Source organism: Engraulis encrasicolus, chromosome 10, assembly GCF_034702125.1.
Source record: "Engraulis encrasicolus isolate BLACKSEA-1 chromosome 10, IST_EnEncr_1.0, whole genome shotgun sequence".
Taxonomy (NCBI): Eukaryota; Metazoa; Chordata; class Actinopteri; order Clupeiformes; family Engraulidae; genus Engraulis; species Engraulis encrasicolus.
The window spans coordinates 29,693,019-29,710,518 of record NC_085866.1 but is presented as its reverse complement, the minus strand read 5'-3'; the positions used below and the strand labels follow the sequence as shown (position 1 = coordinate 29,710,518).

The following is a 17,500-nucleotide window of genomic DNA, read 5'->3' as shown; positions in this document are numbered from 1 at the left end:
ATTTTTTTATCGTTCTTCCAAAAGCGCATACTGATGTTGGTCGAGAAGGTCTGCCTCTCAGACTCCACTCTAGTTCATTCCAGTCATGGGTAAGCTGTTAGAGCGTCAGACTTGCAGCCCAAAGGTTGCTGGTTTGACTCCCGACCCGCCAGGTAGGTGGGGGGAGTAATTAACCAGTGGGCTCTTCTCCATGACTGAGGTACCCTGAGCATGGTACTGTCCTGCCGCACTGCTCCCTTGTGGCGCCATTGGGGGCTGCCCCCTTGCACGTGTGAGGTATAATGCAATTTCATTTGTGTGCAGTGTTGGCTGTGGAGTGCTGTGTCACAATGCCAATGGGAGTTGGAGTTTCCCAGTTGGGCTTTCACTTCACTTCACTTTCATTCCAAAAGTGTTCTATCTGGTTCAGGTTAGGACTCTGAGCAGGCCATTCAAGTTCATCCATAGGCCTACTGTCATGTATGTCTTTATGGACCTTGCATTGTGCACCACTGGGGCACAGTTATGTTGTTGGAGGAACGGGCGCGCTCTAAACTGTTCCCATTAAGTTGGGGTCATGGAATTGTCCAGAATGTGTCAAACCAGCCTGTTTTGTCATAAATGGTGCAGCCAGTCTGTTTTTCATTAATCAGAGCCGTTTTATAGAGATGTGTTACCGCCACCTACCGGATAATGTGCGTATCACACTGTCACTGATTGATGGCAGCACAATGCGAGCAGCTAGGCCTAGACCTACATTATAAAAGTACTTAGCGATTATAGAACTAAAGTAGAATTATTCCGTCTAAACATGGCAGTGATTTGACAATACATCGAAATGGTCAACATTTAGTGTTCATCCCTATCTTTGTATCACACCCATCTTGTATCTAGTTTGCGGAGTAAATCAGTGAATGTGTCGAGGGCATAATTAAAATTCGTATTTGGCTGTATTCCGAATTTATCTGGCTGTGTAAGGCCATGAAAAAAGAAAACAAAACAAAACAAAAAGAAGGGGGGATAAATAACGAAAGCGTGTGCGTTTCACCCACTGACCGAACGCTGGCGCTCCAGTGCTAAAGATGACCCTGGGGGCTGATCAGCGCAACTTCAGCAGCCAATGCCTGCGAAACGGGTTTCAAACCCGCGTTGACATTGCTGTGTCGTCAGCCGCCCGCCTGTCCTAGTGCCATCACACAGTGGTGGTGAAACCTTTGGGGAAGTACAGCGGTATTATTCCTCAGATCCAGTGGATGGCAATGAGCTACTTTACCACCAAAACGGCGTTTGGTCGGAAACAAGGTAGGGGTTGCTTTCCTGAACATGAGAAGCATCGTAGTTGAAAACTTGATATTTTATTTCGTTTCATTCGTGAACATCAAAGCCATCTGCAACTAGCTAGCAAAGTTGTTCTGGCTAGTAAATAGTCAAGGAAGCTAGCTTGTAGGCAGCTAAATGCCATGCTATTTTGTATGATACATTTGACTAACAGTCTGATCTTGAGACTAATAGAATTACTTCTACACATTTCTAGCACACCATTCTGAAGGAGAGCATAAGCACTTTGAAGGCTGATTTGCCCGCTTAAAGCGGTGAGATGACAGACCTAGGATGGGAATCCTGTGTTTTACTTTCCCTAACTGTCAGTCTGCTAAGCTAACCATCAGCTTTCCACATAATATAATCGTGAAGTAGTTGACCTCAAGAATAACTTGGATGTTGATAGAATGTTGATAGAAGTGCTAATTTAGTGAGACTTTGTAGCCCTTAGTTTTTAGACTGAGACCGCCGCATATGTTTTTGTCTCGTGTAATGGAGCGAATGTCGTGCAAAGCGCTTGTATACTTTCTGCATATTCGCAAAGTCGGCGTGTCATATCGTGTTGCAACGGTACGGCCATGTCGAAAAGGAATGGGAGGAATTAGTTTTAGCACCCATGGCAGGAAGATGTTCAATTGAGCCTAATAAGATCTAACGGTTAGCACCAAACTTCCTGTGTTCATCCACTGCATTGCTCACCCCCAGTACATGAAATGCCAACGCTGTCGGTTTCCTTCGTGCACAGCACAGGCCATACAAGGAAATCAAAATTGCGTTTTTCTTCTGTCATAATACAAAGGCTTGGGCATACTAACGACTAACATTGAACAAGAAATGCATTAAAGTGTAAGGCAGGAATAATAACAATGTAACAGGTAAGAAGTAATTATAAAGTGATTGTGTAATACATACAGTGGAGACAATTAACATATAAACAAGTAGCACTTATAAACAAATAATATAGGCTAAAGACAGTAGGACAAGAAGAAGACTAGGCTGTCTTCACTAAATGCAGCAGCCAGGGCTTCCGTGTTGTAGTCAGTTCAGCTCCCGCCCCATACAGTGATGCAGCTGGAGAGGATGTTCTCAATGCCATGGTGGGTCACTCACTGGTGTAGCCACTGACTGTACAAATCAGTGGGTGTAGCTCTAGAGGTGTTGCTGGGCATTCTTGGCCAGTGATGCAGTGTCAAGGAATTTTGTGCTGCTCAGTCTCTCCACAGCAACACCATTGCTGGTCAGTGGCAGGTGTTGGCTGTGATAGGGCTGCACAATTAATCGAAAATAATAGAAAATCGTAATAAAAACGTGAAATCGAAGTCGTGATTTCAATCGTGATTTAATCGTGGCGATAGTGACCTACCTTTGAGAGCGTCCTTGAAGCCAGAACATACTGACAGGCTGGTGTTTCTGGCCAGAAATCTGTCCACCTAAGTTTCATGCTATTGCCTTTACATAATTATTACAATTAATTTTATTTTGCTCATCCCGTATATAATTCATTCTTGGTAATATTTCATCTTGTTATAATTTTCAAAAAAATCTGTAAAAAAACAATAATCGTGATTAATAATTATTTTGACCAAAATAATCGTGATTATGATTTTTTCCATAATCGTGCAGCCCTAGGCTGTGACCTTTCTGGAAGTTGACAACAATCTCCCTTGTCTTGCTGACATTCAGCAGGAGGTTGTTGTCTCTGCACCACATGGCCAGAAGATCTACCTCAGTCCAGTAGCATGTCTGGTCACAGTTGGTGATGAGACCCACCAGAATTGTGTGGTCATTAAATAATATGTTTGATAAATTTGAAGGTGACCGTGCACGCACAGCGTGCAGAAATATGCTCATAGCTTAACCTGAGACCCTTGCTAGATCTCCTAATAACATAATCACCCAACCAAGCCGTGATGTGTTTTCTAGTTGTATAGTTGAATGTGTGAGCCCACCAACGCACATTCCTAGCAACTGTATTATTATACTGTTGATATTGCTAATAAACTTGAACGTTGAATTTGGAACTTGAAGATAATCATCCATCCTGTCTGTCTTTTTTTCTATTGCTCAGGAGGCATGAGGATCCAGGCTTGACACGCTGCAAGGCTAGAGTCTCCCCCGAAAGGAGAGAAAGGACAGAAGGGGGTTTGGTGCAGTGGATGGAGGTCAAGGAAGCGGCCATGATGCTGGAAGACGACATGGATGAGGAGGGGGACATGGAGATGGAGCTGGGGATGATGGGGAAAGGTAGGCATGCACCGATCCGATGTGAACTTTTTAGCTGCCAATATCCGATGTCCGATGTTAATATCACTGTTATAGCTGTTATATATTGTTATATATATGGATTGTGTGTGTGTGTGTGTGTGTGTGTGTGTGTGTGTGTGTGTGTGTGTGTGTGTGTGTGTGTGTGTGTGTGTGTGTGTGTGTGTGTTTTTAAATTGAGAACATTTTATACAGACTGAAAATAATGCAAACAGAATTTTTTAATCTCTTTTATTCTCAAAAAATGTTTTAACTCATGAATAAAACAGAAGTAACTAACACTGAAAGCCTTTAAAACCTTACATTTTTTAAAATAATGGTATGAGGGAGCACTATATGCGGAAGTGGGTCATGACCCCCAGTTTTGGCTATTGTACATTAATGAGTAATATAACATCAGTCGTCAGGGCTGCTGACAGCTTTGGCCGGGCCCGGGACAAAGCCTTCAGAAAAGGCCCCCCACTCAATACATTTTAATGTAATAAAGACCTAATTCTGGGCATCATCTCTCCCTGGGCCCGGGACAATTGACCCCAATTGAACAATACTAAATTGCCAAGTATCGTCCTATACCAATGTTTTGTGTTGTCTAGTTGTGTTGTTCAATGTGTGGGCAGACCGCTTGATGTTAATGGCGATATATCGTGCTATCCCTAGGCAAGGGTGTCGTGGTGCTGCAGGCGGAGGTGGAGAGGCTAGCTATATCATGCATCCTTTATAGAAGCTATGGCTATGGCTACTCCTTTAGCACATTTAATGATAATATGCTCCTGTATATAAATGCTGGATGAAGAGAAGACACCGGAGCAGCACAGATGGGATGCTTTTTTTTTTATTCAAGTGCACAACATGAAGCCATCTTCATCAGAGTCCATGAGTACCGGTACTGAAGAGAGAGGCCCCCTTTAGTTTATAAATGCTATTGCTACTGCTATCCCTAGGCAAGAGTGCCATGGTGTTCCAGGCAAAGGTGGAGAGGCTGACACTTTTATTTTAGTCTGCCTTTATAATGATCGTTAATGTGCTATATAAATACTATCGCTAATATGTTATCGCTATTCCCATAGGCAAGAGTGCCCTGGTCCTCCAGACGGAGGTGCAGAGGCTGACCCTGGAGCTGCAGGAGGCCAACGAGGAGAAGCTGCAGGCGGCCCGCTACGGCCTGGCCGTGCTGGAGGAGAGCGCGGCGGTGAAGAGCCGCAACACCCAGCTGGAGGAGGAGCAGGAGGCGCTGAGGCAGGAGCTGCAGCAGCTACGAGAGGTGAGCTGAGGGGAGGCACACACACACACACACACACACACACACACACACACACACACACACACACGGCACTATGATATGAGCTGCAGCAGCTACGAGAGGTGAGCTGAGGGGAGACACACACACACACACACACACACACACACACACGGCACTATGATATGAGCTGCAGCAGCTACGAGAGGTGAGCTGAGGGGAGACACACACACACACACACACACACACACACACACACACACACACACACACACACACACACACACACACACACACACACACGGCACTATGATATGAGCGGCAGCAGCTACGGGAGCTGTGGGGCGAGCTGTGGGGAGGCACACACACGCACACGCACACGCACACACACACACACACACACACACACACACACACACACACACACACACACACACACACACACACACACACACACACACACACACACACACTCACAGCTTCAACAGCAGTTTGTCAGTGGTTCTTAACCTTTTTTGAACAAACACCCCCTTGGCCTCATCATATGCCTCCCAACGCCCCCTTTGACCTCATCTTAAGCCTGCCAACACCCCCCTTAGTACTGAAAAATAAGTTTGATTACCCCCTAAAATGTCCCTCTAAACACTGTTGTGTGTGTTATTTGTGCGCAGGCCTTGGCAGACTCTGTGACCAATCATAAGCGCGCGGCGGCCGACGGTGAGAGCCGTGAGGAGTCGTTGCTGCAGGAGACGGCCAGCAAGGAGGCGGCGCTGGTGATGCGCATGGAGGAGCTGCAGGCCGAGCTGCGCCAGACACGCGTCATGCTCACCAACTCCCTCGCCGAGACCGAGAGGCTGGGAGTGCTCTCCGCACAGCTCAAGAAGGTAACACTTCAAAACAACCAGTCAACATAACTAGCAGTTTGCTGAGTTAGGAGTCTATCTTCACCTCCAACACATAACAAGTACTCACTTCACGTTAGGACTGCTCGATGATGAGAAAAATCAATATCATGAATATTTCAGTCAATATCACTGTTCAAGAAGGCAACAAAGCAGCCTGTCAACACATAACAAGAAGTTTTCTGACTGAGGAGTCTGCACACTTAAAATCCTTTTTCTTTTTTTTCCCCTTTTTTTATTATTTCATGGCTCCAGCCATGAATTGGTGAAAAAAAAAGATTTTAAGCGGACTCCTCACACAGAAAATAACAGTCCGCCTTTGTCCTGCACCTTTTCCTGGGATCTTCACCTTCAACACATAACAAGCACTCACGTCACATTAGGGCTGCTCAATTACGAGATAAATCGATACCTCATTATTTCAGTCAATATTGATATCACGATTTAAAAAAAATTGTCGTGTGTGTGTGTGTGGTGTTTGTAATGAGCGTGTTATATATGTGTGTGTGTGTGTGTCATATTTATTTTTGTACTGTGTGTGTGTTCTCAGGAATGTGAATGTTTGGAGGCTGAGAAGGGCCACATGCGCATGGAGATGAAGGAGTATAAGGTGCGAGAGCTGCAGCAGCTGCAGGACAACAGCGAACTGGAGGAGGAGAACATCTCCCTGCAGAAGCAAGTCTCCATCCTCAAGGAGAATCAGGTGAGGGCTCTTTCAATTCTTAAGGGTTGCTTTTGTATATGACATGTACAAGTTTTTTCCTGTTACCTGACATGCTTTGACGGTGAAACTTCCGCCACGGGATCATATGGCACGTACATTTTGACAGTCTCACACCGTCATAGGAATCTTCAGGCGGTCTCTGTCTGGTAGTGTTAACTCATCCAAGATGATGCATCAATAGGGCTATCTTCACCTTTGGGCCAGACTCAGACCCATGCTGGACCCAAAGGTGTTTACTGCCTTCTCTGAGGGCCCTGGCTTTAAGGCTGACCCAAGTGCTCAAGTGGTGCAGCGTGCTAAGCCCCCCACATTTGGGCTTGCATGCCCACCCACGGGGACCCCGGTTTGAGTCCGTCAAGTGTCATTTCCCGATCCTCCCCTGTCTCTCTGTCCCATTCGCTTCCTGTCATCATTTTCGACTGTCCTGTCAAATAAAGGCATAAAAGCCCCTAAAAATATATTCAAATTATATTTGGAAGCAAAATAACTCAAAGTTGTTAAAAGTTGATGACCTCTTTGCACTAAGCGCCTCAGTATCCCTTGATCCTCCATCAGTTTACGTGGCGTACCACTTTGTGGGGGAGTTGCTGTTGTTCCCAAACTCTTCCATTTTCTTGTAACAAAGCTGACAGTTGACTGTGGAATACTTAATAGCAGTGCTGGGAGTAACGGCGTTAGAGTATAAGGGCGTTACAAACGGAGCCTCATTTTGAGTAACGGAATAAATACTTAATTACTTTATCCATAACTGTAATAACGCTGTTACCGTTATTCGGGAGGTAATTGACGCGTTACAATTTTATGAACTGCAGCGGCAGTGTGCACTGGCTGCTGACAAAATCATGGAGCAAATGGCAACGCCACATACATCTGTACCAAGCCAGCTTTTAATATGCTCACATTCCCCCTTTGCATGCATAAGAACAAAATAGCTGAACGTGATTTGCTAAAAAGTGGGCGGAGTGTCTGCTATCTTGCTCCGTATGTAAACAAGTCATTCTACACACAGAGTTCACAGGGAACACATAAAGAATAGAAGAGACAACGACAGTAAAGCCACAAGGTTGCATGTTCCAACGGTAAATACCAGAATCATTTCACGCTAGTTGCAGTCAGATACAATAATGTGTATAATATCCAAAGTACACTGTGCCTTGGAAACAAAGTTATGTCCGTAACTAGCGACTTACTGTGGGGTCAGAGTTGTTAAGAGCTCTTGTTGCAAAAATCCATCTCGTGGAAGAGAAATTAGCACATCCCTGAAAACGTTGTGAACGTTGTGGATTAACATTCACCATTGATAATAGGCCTAGGTCATGAAGATAGGCTGTTTGATAGCATCTTAAGCAAAAATAACATTACAGCCAAAATAACGTCACAGAACAAGGATGAAAACCCCATTTAACTGTTCTTTCGTTCCTTTGACATTTTAAGCAAAAAAAAAGGTAACTCAAAAAATACTTTTCCTGGTAACTAGTTACTTTTATAGTGAAGTAACGCAGTTACTAACACAATTATTTTTTTGGAGAAGTAACTGTACTTGTAATTAGTTACTTTTTCAAAGTAACTTTCCCAGCACTGCTTAATAGCGAGGACATTTCATGGCTGGATTTGTGGCACAGGTTGGCATCCTATTACTGTTCCAGGCTGGAATTTACTGAGCTCCTGAAAGCGGCCCATTCTTTCACAAATGTTTTTTAAAAACAGTCGGCATGACGAGGTGCTTGATTTTGTACATCTGTGGCCAAGTAGAGAAATGTTTTTGACACGTCATATGAGCAAACGGTCTCAAAATAACTCATATTAAAATAGTCCTAAACATTTAGGTCTATAAATGTTGCAATTGTGTTGTGTGTGTCACTGTTCTGTCAGTGAAGAATATGAACCCTTTTTAGCAGCCCTTTTTCTAGGAAATCAAAGTCGTTTCCTTCTACTTTCATTTTATCTCTCCCCCCCTCCTCCTCCTACTCCACCTCCTCCTGCTCCTCAGTCTCACCGATGTCCCAATTGTCAAAGGCATGACCCAAGATGATCCACAACTATAGCCCGTCTTAATCCGCTTGAGTCATAAGACAATGTTATCCTGGGACAGAGATTAGCTGAATGTACCGTAGCTGAGCGCCGTGGCTAGACACTGACTAGCTATCCAGTCTGCCTGTCCAAGGAATGCTGGAGAATATTGCCTGACTTTTAATAGGTTTATTAAAAACTACCACAACAACAACAACAACAACAACAGCAAAACACTTTCAATGAAGCTGGCACTCATATCACCATACTTGAAGAAATCCCCGAGCTGAGAAGCTTGGATTTTCATTGTGTATTTTAAAAAATGTTTTGAAGTTTTGCTTGTAAGTGATCGCAAATGCTTGAAATTGGATCAAACATTTTATTTGTCTTTATCGATCTGTTGAGTCAGACTGTCTATAAATATACACTCACCGGCCACTATATTAGGCACACCTGGTACAACTGCTCACTGAGGCAAATTTCTGATCAGCCAATCACATAGTGGCATCTCAATGCATTTGTGCATGGAGACATGGTTGAGAAATATCTGATGTAGTTCAAACCGAGCATCATAATGGGGACATGGCTGTCATGCCGAAAGGGCTTGATTTGAGTATTTCAGAAAAGACTGATCTACTGGGATATTCACACACAACCATATCTAGGGTTAACAAAGAATAGTACGAAAAAGAAAAGAAATGCAGTGAGCAGCGATTCTGTGGGCAAAAATGCCTTGTTGATGGCAGAGGTAAGAGGAGAATGGCCAGACTGTTTTGAGCTGATACAAAGGCAACATTAAGTCAAATAACCACTCATTACAACTAAGGTACGCATAAGAGAATCCCTGATTACACGGCACATCAAATCTTGAGGCAAATGGGCTACAGCAGCACACCACATTTGGTGCCACTCCTGTCAGCTAAGACCTGGAAAACCGCCACGAGAATATTGGAAAAATGTTGCCTGATCTGATGAGTCTTGATATTACTGCAACACTCAAGTGGAATGGTTAGAATTTGGCATCAACAACATGAAGACATGGGTCAACCCTGCCTTACATCAACGTTTCAGGCTGGGGATATAATGGCATAAGGATATTTTCTTAGTACAATTTGGGTCAATTAGTACCCATTTATCTTTGTTGGAATGCCACAGCCTAGCCGAGTATTGTTGCAGGCAGTTCAGGCAGTTCTGAAGGCAAATGGCACTAGAGATGTGTTCCTAATTAAGTGGCCGGTGAGTGTAAATAGTTACAAGTATGCTTTTGGGGACCGGTCGAGGAATCCTACTTGAACTCCTATATCAGGGCCTATTCAGTTGACAAGGGCAGATGGCCCGCACCGGAGAATAGTTCCCAAACCGAAATGACTAAGTCCTTAGTGATGATTTGCACCGTCAATTGCGCTCGATATGAGTACAGTATGTGAAAAGTAATTGAGGGGGGAGAAATCCAGTAAATGAATTCTCTTTGGCCAAAGTCTTTCGTTGGCGCTGGCGGTGTCGCCGTGTAAACCAAAGGCACTTCTGATTAAAATATTTTGTCGTCTTCCCTGGCAGTCGTCCTCGTATTTAGCCTCTCATATTCCATTCTTCTACCCGGTGTCCAGGTAGAGTTCGAGGCTCTGAAGCTGGACCTATGATTATGTCCTGCCTAATGCAATGTAATATAATTTAATGAAATGTAATGCAATGCAATGTAATGTAATGTATCCAGATGGAGTTTGATGCTCTGAAGCTGGACCTGGCCTTATGGTCCAAATGTGTCCCGTGTTAGAGATATTGCTGTCAAATTTTCCAGTAATTACAATATCCCAATCAAATACCAAAACTTTGAAGACATTTTTTTTCATTTTTCTACCCGCTGTCCATGATTATGTCCTGCCTAATGTAATGTAATGCAATGCAATGTAATATAATGTAATGTATTGTAATGTGTCCAGGTGGAGTTTGAAGCTGGACCTATTACTGATTACTGTATGTCCTGGCTAATGTAATGTAATGCAATGTGTAATGTAATGCAATGTGTAATGTAATGCAATGTAATGTAATGTGTGCAGGTGGAGTTTGAGGCTCTGAAGCTGGACCTGTCCCAGAAGGATGAGGAGCAGGAGGAGCTGCGTGCCCAGCTGGAGGAGGCGGTGCGCCTGCAGAAGATCGCCGAGCGCCAACTGGAGGAGGCGCTGGAGGCCCTGAAAGAGGAGCGGGAGCAGAAGAACTGCCTGCGGCGGGAGCTCTCCGCCCTCTCCCTCAACCCCTTTGACTCCCTGGGGCCCCTGGAGCTGCACCTGGAGACGCTGGACGACAGCCACACGCCCGGGGGAGAAGGTGTTTTAAAGTTTAATAACATTTGAAGTAAAACAAATGCAAAATACACATAATGTGCAAATATACATACTTATAACCACAAGGCTAATTTCCATTCCATAGGACAGAAGTGTGAAATTGTGTTTGACCAGTCTCCAATGTGCATTTAAAACTAAACGTATAATAAGATACTGACATATTTAACAAATATTTGACATATTTAACAAAGGGACAGCATGTATTGATAACATTTAAAATATACAAGGTTGTAGCCATAAGCCTAATTTCCATCTTTTGTTCCTTGACAGGTTTGATGTTCCTTAAAAAAAGAAATAAAAACAAGCATTGCACACATGGTAAAATTAAAAAGTGAAAGATATTGCACACATTTAAAAATAATTAACGCAAAACTACCAATACCGACTGTACGGTAGAATTAAGTTGATTTTTGTTGATTATCCAGGAGCCATGATTTTACTTGTTTACTAAATGAATTCAATGTTGGTAATCAAGGATCTAAATTAACACCAGCCAATCAGCCAAATGTTAGTGAAATTTCAGTTTGGCTGGTAGAAAAGACCAACTTACTGTACTAGCCACTTTGACCCATTAGTGAGTGTGTGTTTGGCAATGGCCAGTAAGATTAATGTGTACTAGCCATTTTTGCTGGTGGTGAAAAAAGGTTAATTTAGACCCCTGTTGTGAATTCTCTAACTGTGCTGGCATTGAATTGTATTTCAGGTGGAAGGCGAGGCAGGGGAGGGGATGGAGATGGGCGTCAGGAGGAGGACCAGGACAGTGGCTTCAATAATGGACTGGGCTCTGGGTTGAGGGGAGGTGGTAAGTCGTCCCCACTCAGGTCCTCGACCCCGAGGACTAGCGACGCCTTCCTCCGGCCCCCAGCGCCGGGACTAGTGGCGGACCTGCTGAGCGAGCTACACCTGTCCGACAGCCAGAAGCTAAAGCAGCAGCTGTTACAGGTAACTTGACCTAACCTGGTGGCATGCGCACATACACAGTCTTTTTGTTTACTTGTCGTGTTTACTAGCTTGATTATCATCAACTTTCAAATCTCGATTCGAGAAGCAACGCCGCCGAAGGTGTTGCGTCACTAGGAGGGCGTAGCCTGGCTAGTGTTTATACCTAAACATGTCCGCATTTAGAAATATCTGCAAATGTGTAATCAATCAACACCTCAAATAAACCCCAACCTTCTAATTTTAGATTTCTGTCTAGAGCAGTGGTTCTCAACCTTTTTTTTTTTAATAAACACCCTCTGGATCTCATCATAGGCCTCCCTCCCTATGACATGAAAGAAAAATAATTGTGTGTGCGTGTGTGTGTTCTCGTTTGCAGGTGGAGCATGAGAAAGCCAGTCTGGCCAATACGGTGCAGGACCTCCAGAAGCAGCTGGTTTTGTCTAAAGACTCTCTGAACGAGCAGCAGGGCAAGATGCACCAGCTGGCCCAGAAACTGGAGGCTGCGTTGTCCTGTCCCCCTCCCCAGGCTCTGGGGCCTGAACTCGGGCTGAGCGCCACCACCCATCGCTCCAACAGTCAGGAGAACAACCGCATCGGACAAAACGACTCAAAGGAGCGAAGAGGAAGCAATTCCAAGAACGAGGGTGACGGGGGCGACTTCTACGAGCTAGACGTTAAAAGTGCGGAGGTTATGGAATGCCGCATGGTGACGGCGATGGAGGAAGTGGCGCGGCTGAGGAAAGAACTGAAAGCGGCGGAGTTGCGATCGACGGCGTTGGAAACGCGCTGCAGGCAGGAGAAGGAGCGGTGGCGCTGCGAGGCCCAGGAGCTGGCCGACAAGATCCGCCAGTGCATCGCCGCCAGCCGCCAGGACCAGGAGCGGATCGGGCAGCTGGAGCGGGAGATAGGAGCCACACGGCGCGTCGCCAGCGACTCGGAGGGACATCTGAGCGCCACGCAGGAGGAGCTGCTGGCGTTCTCTGAGGAGCTGGCCGCACTCTACCACCACGTGTGTGTCAGCAACAACCTCACGCCCAGCCGCGTCACTCTCGACTACTACCGAGACGGAGCAGGCAGCCGGGGAGGGGGAGGTGTGGCGGGGGCGGGGCGCAGGGAGCACCACCACCAGAACCCGCTCTGGAAGAGGAGAAATGGCGGCGGCGGTGATGGGTACATCCGGCTGAGCGATGGCGAGGAGTCGGAACTCATCAGAGGAGGAGGAAGTGGAGACTCGTCTCCTGCCGTTGGCAACTGTCCAGGGTCTCCCACGCCAGAGTTCAGGGACCCCAGTAATGTCAGGAACCTGGTGGCCATCATCCGCTGCCAGATCAAGCACTTGCAGGTGCGTACATCTTGCCTGATTACCATAGCCTTTGAAATCTCTTCGAGACTTGGTCTGACCAAGAGCATAACAATTAACATTTCCCATAACGGTATGGTTGGCCCACCTCCCTTAGTTTGCTTATGGTTTTTTGCTCCCTGACAGAGTGGGAGGAGTTCCCGTATTTTCGGGAACTCAGAAAGTACTTGCATTGCTCTTACTTGACTAGTTGCAACGCTGAAAGTGTTGCGTCACTAGGAGGGCACAGCCTGGCTAGCGTACACGGCATCCATTACACACACACACACACTTGAGACAATGGGGTCACACAAAAAAGAAAGAAGATCCGCGCATCCTGATGCTTCCAGTTTGTTATACAGAATGTTTCGACCAGTCTGGTCTTCGTCACCATAACTTCTGAATATGGTATAGTCTCCCCTTACTTGGATCATAAGTAAAAAGTTGACTAACTTGAAAAAATAATTTAAAATTGATGGCAGTTAAGTTCCCCAGTCCTTTTCCCCAGCTAAGTTCCCCTTTTGCCCCATGACTTGGCATTGGTGAGAGACACTATGTTTTGATAAACTCTCGAAACATGACGTGACATGATCAGGAAGTACCTGGTTTGATTCTTTTCTGTAATAACAATCAAATATGCTGCGTTTTGATAAAATGCAGAGATTATATGCCCAAATTGTGACGTTGTAAAAGTTTTTGATTAAACCTATGTCAAATCTGTTCATCACTGAATTACCAAAATGGTGATTCGTGGGTGTGGTGTATAGGATTTAGGTCTAGAGAAACGCTTGGAAAGTACACTTTTTTTTAAACTACTACTGAATTAATCTTCTGAAATTACACTGTTAGCCGATAGAGAAGACTCCTATTCCCTCCAAACAATTTTGGTGGTCAGTGAGCAACCAATTACACTTTGAATCTGCAAGTTGCATTCAGATCCATGGTCATGTGGCCCTCCAATGGTGGCGATGGAAAAATGAGGCACACCTTATCATAAAAGTGGCTCATCCCTTGTGTAGAGACATGCTTGGGCAGTCCCATCACCTTAATCCTCAGCATCTTTAGTAAGACAGTGGTCATGCGAGAGGTGTGTTCTGGGTCATAATCCTCTTGTAATACTGCCCTGTGGCCCAGTTAATTTTAATACGTCTTGTTTATAAATATTTGGAGGTGCATGCGCAGCGTGGGGAGCGAAGTGCTACGCGGCTAGGTGTTTGAATACTTTTTTTGGGGGGGGTCAATTTTATTAGGACAGGACAGTGAAGAGTAGGACAGGAAATGATTGGGACAGAGATGGGGAGGGGGCGTCGGCAAAGGACCCGGGCCAGGAATCGAACCTGGGTCAGCCGCATGGCAGGGGAGTGCCCTACCGGATGGCCATGGCAGGGCCGTGGTTAGGTGTTTGACATGGAAGGTCCCATTGGAGCTCAAACAGTGTATACTGTATATGATTATTACAACCTGTTTTGTAGTCGGCTGGCTGCTGTAGCTGTTTCCATGGTTTCTGTACTCTAGCTGACACTCACTTTGTTGCCAGTGATTTAGTTGTTAATGGCTGAAATATTAAGTTTCTTTCAGCAAACAATACATTTAAATTGCATTGCATTTAGCAGAAGCTTTTAACCAATGCAACTTAAAAAGAGGGCATTCAAGCAAGTACAGAGCGTTGGGTCAACACAGAGTACAGGAATGAAGAACAGATTGAGAGCAATAATAGTGCCAGGATTATAGATGAGTAGAGTTAGTTTTGTTATGACGGGAACCTCTCGGAAGAGATGAGTCTTAACAAGCTTCTGGGAAGGTTGACCTACATGGAAAAAGGAAAAAAATATCCGCACACCACAAAAGCTCCCTTGCCTTGTGATTTTAATGAAAAACTTGGCACAACGTTTCGACCTTCAAGGTCTTCAGAAACACCTGATGAAGACATTGCAGGTCAAAAAATAGTGCCAAGTTTTTCATTAAATCATATTTTTTTTCCTTTTTTATTGAGTGTTCTTTGATGTCCTGCATCCACGGCAATTGCTTTTTGGGTTGTGCACGCACTTCACACTGTTTTAGGGATGACTTAATTACATTTCATGGATACATTTACACTCCATGTGACCTTGACAGGTGGCGGTGGACCTGTGCAGGAAGCGGGGTACGTTGCCGTCGACAACGAGGTCTCTGAGTCTGGATGCGGACCGCGACACGGAGGCGCTGCTTGAGGAAGTCCTGAAGCTCAAGTCCCTTCTGAGCACCAAGAGGGAGCAGATAGCTACTCTGCGCACCGTCCTCAAGGCCAACAAACAGGTGAGTGGGGATTTTTCTTCGAAAGAGTGAAGGAATGCCGATCCCACCTCGCTGACACCAGGTGCAGGACAAAGGCCTATCTGACAATAGTAGAAGTCTGTAGAAGAACACATGCGTCTTGGATGTGTGCCACCTTACTTGATTTCATTTTGTCCAATTTCTTCCCACCCCCAGACTGCAGAGTTGGCCCTGAACAACCTGAAGACTAAATACGAGACAGAGAAGGCCATAGTGTCCGAGACGATGGTGAAGCTCCGCAACGAGCTGAAAGCGCTGAAAGAGGACGCTGCTACCTTCTCCTCTCTACGCGTCATGTTTGCCAGCAGGTGTGGACACACACACACACACACACACACACACACACACACACACACACACACACACCAGGGTGGCCGCGGGTCCTTAAAAAGTCTTAAAAAGTCTTAAATTTCATTTTCGCCAAATAAGGCCTTGAAAAGTCTTATTTTGTCTTAAATTTTCAACCCAAATGTCTTAAATTTGTGGAGCTTAATTTAGGGAGGAATAATTATGTCAGCCATGTGATGAACTTCGCGACGGAAATCGGGAGTTGTAGCCATGTAGTGTAATTTAGAACGCATTATTGAATTTTATTTAGTGTAAAGTTTCATTGTGTATAGTTTTGTGTTTTCAAACGGCTACATTAATGTAAATAACCAATTGTTTTTTGTGCTTCATTTTAACCTGTGTGATCTTGCGAGTTGGTCCTAATTTCATTTGGAAAATGGTACTGAAAAGTCTTAAAATGTCTTAATTTTGACTTGCTAAAACCTGTAAACGCCACGAGTTGGTCTTAATTTTATTTGGAAAATGGTATTGAAAAGTCTTAAAATGTCTTAATTTTGACTTGGTCAAACCTGTAGACACCCTGCACACACACACACACACACACACACACACACACACACACACACACACACACACACACACACACACACACACATACATACAAACACACACACACACACACACTTGCTTATAGACAGACTCTCATGGGGTAGTAGCAAAGTTACTTACGACACAGTGATTCTCCATTCACTTCCAATCAAAATGTTGGCAAACTGGCTCATGGTTCACAAGTACAGTAGGTGGTGTGACTTAAGCACTCGAAGGACCGCAGCCTCAGGAAGTTCCTTATTTGTACACTGTGTACACTTTTTTGTACACTTTGTAAATCTTTTTTATATACTGTACTTTAAAAATAAATACTTTATTGTGCTCATTCAGTATTCAGTTACTTCATAAACAATCCTAACTATTCATTTGTGAACACATTCTCGTCTTTTTTTACCCTGTCCTTATGTGGATGTGTACAACACTGCGTCTGTGTGTTGGCTGACCAGTCCAGTGTGTTGTCTAGGTGTACCTACAGTAGATGTACCTTGTTTGTGCTTGTCCTGAAGAAGGCTTTCTTTTTTTGGGACAGGCTGCTTGTTTGTAGGATGAGCGCCAGTGTAATGCAGAGTGCCAGGAATGAGTTAAGCACTCTGCAACTGTTCACTGCACATGCTCCATCTAGGCCACACTACTACGAGTAGACTCAGCAAAGACTTCTTCTATGGGCTGAGGAAAGACTTCTTAGCTCCCCCATAGTTAAGACGTCGTACCATTACGGCGACGACACAGGTTCGATTCCGACCCGAGGTCCTTTGCCAATCCTTCCCCCCTCTCTCTCTCCCTCTTTCCCACTCATTTCATGTCACACACTCCTGCTGCCCTGTCCTAAATAAAGGCATGCGGCATCTTTAAAACATTTTTTTTTTAAATTGTTGTCGCACTCAAGTCACTTTGACTGCTGGTTGTGCTGGTTGTTGTATCTTCTTATGGCCCTAGTCAAGCATCACCCTATGTCAGTATTTCACTTTTTGATGTTTACTCTGGGTACCGGTAGTTGGTTTAGTACTCTGGTGAGGTCTGAGGTTCTCTGGATGTTTACTCTGGGTACTTAGTTTACAGTTGTACTCGGGTGGTTTACTACTCAGGGATGCATTTCTGGAAAGCGTAGTTGCTAACTATGTTAGCTACTTTGTTGGTAAGCAGTTGCTAACTGCTACGCTTTGTTTATGTTTACTCTGGGAAGTTATTTTACAGTAGTGCTCAGGTGGTTTACTACTCAGGTGAGGTCCTCTG

General features: G+C 44.8%; 1 protein-coding gene across 1 annotated transcript in view; it reads left to right on the top strand.

The window, feature by feature from the left end:
• The first annotated feature begins 1,141 nt into the window (after positions 1 to 1,141).
• Positions 1,142 to 17,500, top strand: part of zgc:162200 (uncharacterized protein LOC558638 homolog) — a 21,061-nt gene continuing 4,702 nt past the window's right edge. The window contains exons 1-10 of the mRNA XM_063208577.1: positions 1,142 to 1,281; positions 3,368 to 3,543; positions 4,629 to 4,822; positions 5,470 to 5,682; positions 6,251 to 6,403; positions 10,492 to 10,759; positions 11,480 to 11,718; positions 12,095 to 13,060; positions 15,173 to 15,352; positions 15,527 to 15,678. Of these exons, the coding sequence (XP_063064647.1) occupies positions 3,456 to 3,543; positions 4,629 to 4,822; positions 5,470 to 5,682; positions 6,251 to 6,403; positions 10,492 to 10,759; positions 11,480 to 11,718; positions 12,095 to 13,060; positions 15,173 to 15,352; positions 15,527 to 15,678 (2,453 nt within the window). The 5' untranslated portion in view covers positions 1,142 to 1,281; positions 3,368 to 3,455. The remainder of the gene's footprint in view (positions 1,282 to 3,367; positions 3,544 to 4,628; positions 4,823 to 5,469; positions 5,683 to 6,250; positions 6,404 to 10,491; positions 10,760 to 11,479; positions 11,719 to 12,094; positions 13,061 to 15,172; positions 15,353 to 15,526; positions 15,679 to 17,500) is intronic.